Raw genomic sequence first — 9,670 nt, 5'->3', positions numbered from 1 at the left:
ACAGGGCACAGGTACCGGTCACTAAGTCAGGAGAGTTGGGGCCTAACTTAGGTCCTTGGACCATACTTGGGGTTGGGCTTGGGGCCCCCCCATCTCTGCCCCCAGTGCTAGTGGAGAGCATGGCCCCAAGAAGGCATGGGCAGGTGCTGGAAGATTGGGAGGGACGTTGGGCCTGTAGCGGACGCCAAGGCTGCTCTGTTCAGATGTGGAGACCCTATGGCCGGGATGGAAAGCCTGGGGGACACACAGCCCTTTGCTCAGCAGCTGAGACTTGACACTGCCCACAGAAGAAAGACAGCAGTCTGGTGACAGAAGCACATCTACAAACTTGTTTCACTTCTTAAAACGGAGCCTTTTCTTTTTCAGAAAATAGCCTTCAGAGGAAAGTTTCCTTAGTAAAGAAAACCCATTCTATTCAAATAAACATTTCTGCACAATTGCCTTGGGTCGGTCCTCAGCCACTGCTGCAGGAGGTAAGCTGGAGATGACTGCTCTGTGTGAGGGGGTACATGTGCTATGCCTGACCTAGACTGGGGGGTAGGGGGCGTGCTGGGTGGTCGGCTTGCCAGGCAGGGCTCAGCACAACGCAGCCTTTCAGGGGGCAAACCTGTCCTTGAGGAGTGGGTAGGGGTGCTGGAGAAGAATAGCCTTTAGGAATCAGGCTAGACTGTGCTGGTGGCAGGGACAGAGAAGGACGGGGAGGAAGGGAGGGGAGGAGAAAAGAAGTGGAGGGATCTGGGATACAGGAAGGGGCTCAGAAGGACCTAGGGCATGCAAGCGGCACCCTCCCAGGGGGAAGAGCACCAGGGAGCCATTCAGATGGGGTTTCCTCAGGACTTTCACTTATTCTGAGACTTTAGGGACCTCAGATCCTCAAATGGCTAAGTTTGTGTTGAAGTGTGTGTGTGTGTGTGTGTGTGTGTGTGTGTGTGTGTGTAAGTGTTCATCTGGGGGAAGGGGGAGTAAACTCTTCTGGGTTTATGGGGGCTGGTGAGTCAGCTGTGATTCTCAAGAAATGCCTTCTGTGGCAAAGTCCTCTAGGTCGTTGGTAGAGATGATGCTCAGGCTTGGAGCATCTCCCCCCTCCTCCCCTTGGCTCCTGGGAGGCCCTTCAGGGTGCTGGCCTGCAGAGTGCTGGGTGGGGCTGCTGTGAGGCTTGGGGGCCAGCGGTAGGCTGGCATCGAGGGCACTCTGGGGCCCGGGGCCGTCTGTCTGCTCAGTGTGAGGGCCCTGCCTCAGGAAGGTGGGGGCAGAGAGCTGAGAGGAGCAGCGTAGCGGCATGGAGGCTGTCACGGGCAGGGGCTGGAGGCGGGGGTACAGCATATAGGGGGCAGCCAGCGCCTCTGGCGGGGAGGGCTCTGGGGAGCCGCCCTCTGAGGATGGGATGGGGACTTTGACGTATTTGCCTGTCTCTGGGTCATAGAAGGTTTTGATTTTCACCTGGAGTGGCAGATCAAAGACAAAGTACTCTCCAGACTGGGGGTCTTGAAGGACCTTCTGTGTGGCAGGGTAAGGGGGCAGGGGCGTGAGGGACTGGGACCCCCCAGGCTGCCCCCTGACTGGCTCTGAGAAGACAGACACTGAGTGGCGGTGCACAGGAGGGGGCAGGGAATGGACCACAGGGAACCTGGACCGGGGCCTCTCTCCGGGGGACAGCGGTCTATGCTCTGTGTCACCCAGGCAGGGCTTTTCCTCCTGGGGTTCGCCGTGCTTCTGCCACTGGTCAGGCTTTTTCCGCTTGCTTGCCAGCTTCTTTGCCCGCCGCAGGGCCTTTTCTGTTTTGGGTGGGACTGCAGGTGGCTTGCCAGCTGCCCTCTCCAGCTGAGCAGGAGGCTCTGGTTTCTCAGGGAGGCCTGCTGAACTGGTGGCTGTGTCCATCAATGAGCCTTCTGGAGAAAGCGTCCTGAGATCTTCTGCTAATGGCTCAAGTTGGGGGTCAGAGCTGGCCTCCCATGTGAGGGCATGTGTCACGTCCTCCCTCCGGGTGACCCTTGCAGGGCAGGAGCTGGCCCAGGGGCTGGTGTGGGGAGGTTCCCCGGGCAGTAGGCCCAGCTCTCTGGGGGTCTGGGAAGCATCGTCCCACATACTGTTGGCAGCAGGGGAGCATACACTATTCTCCTCCAGGGAGCTGGCATTGGGGGAAGTTGTCATCTCACCAGACACCAGTCTTCTGCCCTGGGACTCTGCTCTGAAGATAGACAAAAAGTGACTTTTGAAATCTTCTGTTGGCTCTTTCCAACAGGCTTCCAGCTGTTTTGGGGGTGGCTGGTCATATAGGTCACCTTGGGGCAAGGTGATCGTAGGGATGTGCCTTGGAACATCCAGCTTCACCTGGTCTGTGGAACCCCGCTTGCTGTCACTGGCCACAGCTTTACATGCTGTCTCCGAGGGTGGCTTCAGCCCTTCACCCTCTCCCCCCACCAGAGGAGACTGGACATTTCCCTTTGGGGCTGGCTGGGAGGTGTCTGTCCTGGCCACTCTGGGCATCTGCCTGTGGTCCTCTGTGCCCTCATAGGTTGTGTGCTTCCAGTGTGTGCCCTGCATGCTAACAGGTGTTGGGGTGCTGGGCATTTCCTGGCTCTCGGGGGCACAGAGTCCTGCATCCTCACCCCAGCCTGGCCTTGGCAATTCCTCCTCTTTGTGGCCACTGCCGAGAGAGTCCTCCAAGGACAAGACCCTCAGGAGGGGCAGCATGATGGGCTTTATCACAGGAGTGGCCCTGAGGGTGTTGTCTTTAATTGCAAACAGAATGTGCTTGTTTGAAGCGGAAGATGGTGAGGGGGTAAGGTCTTTGGCATGTGAAAGGTTTGTATCCTTACTTCCTCCAATCCATGCGCCTTTGAAATTAGCTTCCTCCCTTGAAGCCTTCCTGTGTCTACCTCCAGACAGACTTTCCCCTTCTCCTTGCAGTGATTCCACCCTGCTGGGCTCCTCCATGCACACGTGCCCATTACTTAAGGCACGGTACTGGAGCTCCTTCCTCATCACTTTCTGCTTCTCACTGTCACCTGCACCCACGTCATTCCTCCTGTCTTCCTGCTGGCTCTCGGTGAACCACATCTTCTGTGGCTCCTCGAACGAGGCAAATGACTGATCTGAAGAGCTGGTGCTGAATTTGGCTTTACTTGTGAAGCCTGGCATAAAATCAGACTGGCTGTCACTATAAAACACATCTTCCTCCTCCGGAGAGAGGGGCCCAGGGGAGAATTTCTGGTTGATGTTTGGATTCTGAAGTCCTGCCTCTCTCTCGGGTTCTGTCTCTTGAGAGACTGATCTTGAGAGCCTCTTCTCTAGGCTGGGGCTCTTTGGTTTCTCCTCCACCTTCCCTGGTTCTGGCTCTCTGCTGCACAGCTTCAGGGACCACTGCTTCCGGAGGCAGTGATCCCTGGTGTCCGGACCCCAGCTGGACCTGGTGGCACCCATCTCTAATTCTCCATTGGCGTTGCTCTTCTCATAGCTGTTCCTGTAGGCGATCTCCCCATTGACACAGGAGGAGGCTTTGGCGATGGCTGGAGGTGAGCTCAGATTTAGACAGTTGTCTGTGTTGTCTGCATCGGGGTCGGCTCTGGGGTCTTTCTGGGTGCTGACATGCGACCCAGAAGGGGCATCAGCTGGTCTCTCCTTAGAAATCTCATTTGGGGGGCTTTCCTCAAGCCCATTGGGAAGGATAACACCATTGCTCATGGGTTCTTGCTTACCTCTGGTTTTGTCATCGACACCTTTTAAGAGAGGTGAGGGGCTGTATGTGCTCTTAACGTGCTTCCGCACATCTTTGAGGTTGAATAGCAGGCTTGGGGCTTTGGATTTGTAGCTGTCCCAAGACTGACATTCACCTGGCTCCTTCTCTTGGTATCCGTTTAGCTGTCCTAGGGGTGATGGGGTTATCTCTGCTGGCTGGGGGTTGGATGAGTCCAGGATGTGCTTGGTGGGTATGACAGGGGTCAGAAGCTTACTGATGTTGAAAGGAGGATTGTAATGCTCATTGGGGTCCACGGTCATGTCAGGAGCACCATTTTCTGGAAATTGCCCCTGGGGATTGTGCTTTGTATGTAAGGGTGGGCCTCTCCTGTTGGTCTGCTTTTTCTCCTCGGAAGCATTTTGTACACTTTCTTTCCTTCCTTTGCTAGGCTTTGGTTTCCTCCATGGGGGCTGGGTTGGCTTCACCTGAGGGTCAGGCTGTGAGCTGGAAGCTCTTCCCTCTGTGGCGAGTACCTGGGCTCCCAGATCCCTCGATCCCCAGGGTGCAGGTGTGGAGAGAGCTCCTGCTGCCAGCCTGTTCTCCTCCTGGCTGCAGCTGGCCCTGACTTGGCAGGGAGAGACTCTGTGCTCAGGCGCCTGGGAATCTAACAAGGGCGAGTCCTCGTAATGTCTGGGGGCTTCGCTTTCTGGGACAGAGTCAGCAGTGTCCTTTCTCTCGGGCAGCCTTGGCTGGTGGGCATTCCATGACTCAAAAGCACTGTTTTCACTATGAAGAAAGGTCCCTTTGCAAGTCCACTCCTTGCCTTTCCCAGGCTCCCCCTTGGCTGGCTTGTGGGGCAGAGAGAGGAACTTCGACTCAAATGAGTTGGCCACATTTTCCGGAGTTGGGAGGAAGCCGCTCATGTCATGACAGGCGATCTCGGAACTCTTGGGGGACTCCTGCTCACTGTGCCTCCTGCCAGGCTGGTGGCTGTTCTGGTGGGTGCCGGAGACTTCGGCAGGCACCCTCCTCACAGTCAAAAAGGCAGAATCAAAGCAGAAGTTGACACCACTTTCCGGAAGAGGAGCAAATTTGGGGGGGTTTTTGAGAGCTGGAGGCTTGCTGGTAGGAGGCCTGCTGTCACAATGTTGGTTCTCTGTCCTGTCGAAAGATTTAATTAGTGATGACACTTTGGAAATAGGCTTGTTGCTGCTTCTCAGGCCGGAAACTGGCACCTCCAGTCTCCTCTGGACTGGTGTTAACGGGGGGCTGCTTTTGGGGTATTTCTCTTCCCCTTGAACATACTTGGGTAGCTGTTGGAAGGTGGCTGCCCAGCCTGCATGCTCGGTGCCTTGTGATGGTAACTGGCTCCAAATGCCACTTTTCCTGTGGGTGTGGCTCACTGTTACCTGGTGGAAATTCCCAAACACCTGGTGGGTGATATCCGGGGACAGGGCCAGGTCAGGGTCATTGAACGATGTGTCCTCTGAGATGCACAAGCTACGGAAAGCCCGGTCCGTGAGGCTGCTCACCTCCCTGTCTGCATCGTCCAGCACACTGCCTATGCTTGAGGAGTCGCTGAACCCATCGGTACACTTCTTATTCCCCTGCATCGTCCGCCAACTGGGAAGACTGTCCCTGGTCAGCCAGTGGGCACCTCTGGGTGATGACTCTGGAAGGGTTCGATGTAGCCCTCTTCCCACAAAACTAGAGCTTCCTGTTGACCAGATGCAATTACAAGGTGGGACTTTTTTCTGCAAAAGAAAGAAGTGCAGGGTATGAATAGGATCCAACTTGGCAACTCCATGTAAGAACTACAAGCTGGCCCAGGAGGGTAATTGTGCCTGTGATAGTTTTGTGTGTCCACTTGGCTGGGCCCTGATGCCAGTTTTTGGTCAAATGCCAGTCCAGATATTGCTATGAAGGTATTTTTTAGATGAAATTTTTTAGATGTAATTAACATTTAAATTAGTAGACTTTGAGTAAAGCAGATTACCCTCCATAATGTAGATGTACTATAACCAAAGGACTGAGGCTTTTTAAGGAAGAGGGAATTCTGTCTCCATTCTTTGGGCTGGAGCTGCAACATCAGTTCCTCCCTGAGTCTCCAGTTTGGCCCTGCAGATATCTGACTTGCCAGCCCTCACAATTGCATGAACCAGTTCCTTAAAATATATCTCTCTATAAACACATCTATTGGTTCAGTTCCTCTGTCTAATACAGGGCCTAAAGTTCAGACATGTTATTTTTGCAGAGAGATGGTCCCTGACATCATATGAGGTGTCTCCTGTTACTCTTTCTCATGGTACTTGGTTTATTTTCTTTGTGGCACTGAACACATTCTAAAATTAAATTTACTTCTTTGTTGCCTTTCCCTTCATTAGACTGTCAGACCCAGGAGCTCAGGAGCCACTAGGCTGTCTGTTTGATGGTTGAACTGGTCCCAGAGTGACCCCGAGAGGGCCCTGTACCCAAGAGCCTGCATTGCCTGGGTGCCTTACTGTCTGACTCACCCTTGGGTGTGGCCAATGGGAGATGCTGGGAGCAGCTGGTGGGAGGGGAAGCCAGCATCCCTAGCATTTTTCCCCACTCCCTGCTTCTGGCTATGGTGTGGGGTCCTGGCAATGCCACAGCCTTCTGTAACCATGGCCCCTCCCTGGGCTCTGATTCTTGCTGGGCCCTGCAACCACTGGCCCCATGGTCTCCTGAGGCTGTGGGGATGCTGGCTCCTACTCCTCCCGAGTGAGTCTACATCCTGGGGTCTCCCTAATTCTTACATCCTGTAATAGCCCCTTCCTTATATTATCTTTTTATTTAAAAACAAATTGTAGTGGCATATGCATGCCATAAAATTTATCACCTTAACCATTTTTAAGAGTGCAGTTCAGAGGCATTGAGTATATTCACATTGCTGGGCAATCATCACCACCATCCATCTCCAGAGCTTTTTCATCTTCCCAGACAGAATGCCCATTCCTCCTCCCCCAGCCCCTCGCAACCATTCTTCTACTTTCTGTCTCTATGAATTTGACCATTCAGGTGCCTCATATGATGGAATCATACAGGAATTGTCTTTTTGCAACTGGTTTATTCACTTAGTGAATGTCCTCAAGGATCATTCATGCTGTAGCATATGTCAGAATTTCTTCCCTTTTTAAGGCTGAATAATATTCCACGGTGTGTATAGACCACATTTTGTTTATACATTCATCTTTCAATGGGCACAGTTGCTTTTATCTTTTGGCTATTTTGAATAATGCTGCTATGAACATGGGTAGTGGTCAGGGTCCCAGCATTCCCAGACAGGATCCAGAAGGGAATGCAATGTACTACCTTCACCCATTAAGATGGCTACCATCAAAAAAAACCCCCAAAACAGATAAACTGGAAAACAGAGAATAAGAAGAGCTGATAAGAAGGTGGAGAAACTGAAACACTTGTGCACAGTTAGTGGGAATGTGTCTTCGACAACAGGAAGTTATTATCTCATGGTCCTGGAGGCTCAAAGTCCCAAAGCGAGGTGTTCTGAGGGCCATGAGGGTGGGCCTGACTCCGGCCTGTCTCCCAGCTTATGGAGAGCCGACTTCACATGGTCTTTCCTCTTTGCAGGCCTCTGTGTCCAAATTTCTCCTTCTTTGAAGGACACCAGAGCCCACCCCAGTGACCTCATTTTAATGAATTATATTTGCCATGACCCTATCCCAAGTAAGATCACATCCTGAGATCTGGGGGTCAGGATTTCAACATATGCATCTTGGGTGTGGTGGGGTACCATTCAACTCATAGCACTGAGGCCTTCACTTTGGAACCCTGAGGGACAAGCAGTGATGACCAAAGACCAGCATGATGAGGGCCTGTCCTGGTCCTGCATGGCACTGCTGAGCCAGGAGCCTATACCACAGCCACACCCACTGGGATCTGTGTTGCCTGGTGGGGGGATGTGAGCGACCTTAGTGGCTTTGGCCACCATAAGTCAAGTTTTCTGTATCTTGAGGTCCTACAGAACCTCAGGGAGTCTTCTGATGTCTTGAATGCTGGTGTTTTGATCTTGGCAATGTCCAAACTGGGCAATGGAGAAATACTGGGGTTTCTATATTTCCAAATTATGATGAAAAGAGAACAGTTGGAGATTTAAATTTAGAACCTCAGAGTTAAGTAAACACCCTCCACCCCAGTTTATTAACTGCCCTCTACTATTAGTAGGAATTTGTTGTTTTTTTGAACAACTCAGCTTCCATCTCCCTTCTCTGAGTAAAAATATTTTACCCCTTTGGGGGAATTTCCTCTCCCTGCCATGTTCAGTCTTGCTGGGGCTGGAAGTTCAGGTGTTTGGGGAGACCTCCCAAGGCCAAGTGCTAATGTGAGACTCAGGCCAGGCCCATCGCACTGTTTTTCCCAGAGTGATGCAAGGATGGAAATGCGCTCAGATATTCTTTCTGGCAGCAGAGCTCTCTGTTCGCTCTTTCCCAGCCTGTAACGCCAGCCTTCACCTTGAATCCATGTGGGCTCCAATTGACTTTCAATACCCATTTCTGCTTAATTTGCCCGGCTTCTGTTTTTGTTGTGTGGCCAAACAACCCTCACTGATCTTGGGTTTGTGTTGTAATTCCAAAGAGTAATGCAGGCGTTCATTGATATTTAGAAAATTCATAAAGCGCAGTTAGTCCACATTTATCTGTAGCAGATACGTCCCAAGACCCCCAGAGGGTGCGTGATGCCATGGATAGTACTGAACCCTATGTATACTATGTTTTTTCTTATACATGAAAACCTATGAGAAACTTCAATTTGTTTGTTAGGGATGGTAAGAGATTAACGATAACTAATAATAAAACAGAACAATTACAATAATATACTAAAACAAAAGTTATGTGGATGTGGTCTCTCTCAAAATATCTTAGTGGACTGTGCTCACCCTTCTTGTGATGATGGGACATGATAAAATGCCTATGTGATGAGAGGAAGTGAAGCGAATGATGCAGGCATTGTGACTAGTGTTAGGCTACTATTGACCATCTGATGATACGTAAGAAGGAGGATGATTTGCTTCTGGACTGTGGTTGACTGCAGGTAACTGAAAACACAGAAAGTGAAACGTTGCACACGAGGGGAACTATTGTAACCACATTTCTTCTGCCTCAGGAAAAAGAGAGAACTCCCCCTTGCTAGCTTCATTCAGATAATTTCTTCAAGTCTGATTTGATTTACCTGGGTTCAGAAGGGACAGTCATAAAGTTGTCTTCACCCCCTTACTCCCACCCCCTGGTCTCCCAATACCTGGGGGAACCCATCCGCATAGTAGCTAACAACAAAAGGCATTTCCTTGAGTTAGTTCCATACCTGTTATGACAGTGGGGGCTGCGGGTGCCTGCTTTGATGGATTTTCGGATGTGTAGTTTTAAAACTTCTTTTCATGATTGTATTTGCTGTCATCACTGCCCATCTAAAAATCAGAAGAAAAATAATTTCAGTGGAACCCAACTGACCAAAGGGCCAAACACTCATTTGATGCTGAAGATGTCTTAAATGTGGGTAATAAAATTGACTTTCAATTTAAAAAAATCCACCCTTGAACTCAACAAAATTCCAAACATAGGCATTTTGGTGAAATCCAATATAGGGCCAGTTTATATCCTTTCCAATATTCATTAATTTTTCTCTGGTCCAAGAAAGCTTTAGGAACCTGTGTTAAACTTTTGGGAGTTTAATTTTGATCGGCGCAGTTGTGAGTTATTTTTGCCAGTAACATCTGACCAAAGTCCCTCTTTGCATGGGAATGAATATCTCAGGTTTGTAGGAAAGAACCAGAGTGGCAGAACTTGAATCCACTCAGCACACAGTAGCCGAGTGTTTGATTTATTGTTGGCAGGAGGCTTGAGTATCTATTTTGACAGCTAAAAGAACCAAAAAGCTGCCCAAGAGAAATACAAGAGTGCTCAGAATGAAGTGTAAACTAATTAAAATAAATCCACTATGCAAATTTTAAATGCA

The 9,670-nt window shown here is 50.6% G+C and overlaps 1 protein-coding gene across 4 annotated transcripts in view; it reads right to left on the bottom strand.

Moving 5' to 3' along the window:
- Nucleotides 1-310: 310 nt before the first annotated feature.
- The window catches only part of C8H10orf71 (chromosome 8 C10orf71 homolog), a 27,712-nt gene continuing 18,352 nt past the window's right edge, over nucleotides 311-9,670 (bottom strand). For 3 of the 4 annotated variants that reach the window (XM_036916613.2, XM_036916612.2, XM_036916616.2), the window contains exons 2-3: nucleotides 9,020-9,122; nucleotides 311-5,433 (exon numbers count right to left, since the gene is read on the bottom strand). In XM_036916613.2, the coding sequence (XP_036772508.2) occupies nucleotides 1,009-5,292 (4,284 nt within the window). In that variant the 5' untranslated portion in view covers nucleotides 5,293-5,433; nucleotides 9,020-9,122 and the 3' untranslated portion in view covers nucleotides 311-1,008. Of the gene's footprint in view, nucleotides 5,434-6,698; nucleotides 7,770-9,019; nucleotides 9,123-9,670 lie in introns of those variants that run through there. The other variant, XR_008998862.1, reaches the window with a different exon arrangement.

Source organism: Manis pentadactyla, chromosome 8 (genome assembly GCF_030020395.1).
Source record: "Manis pentadactyla isolate mManPen7 chromosome 8, mManPen7.hap1, whole genome shotgun sequence".
Lineage (NCBI taxonomy): Eukaryota > Metazoa > Chordata > Mammalia > Pholidota > Manidae > Manis > Manis pentadactyla.
This window is presented reverse-complemented; position numbering and strand designations above follow the sequence as displayed.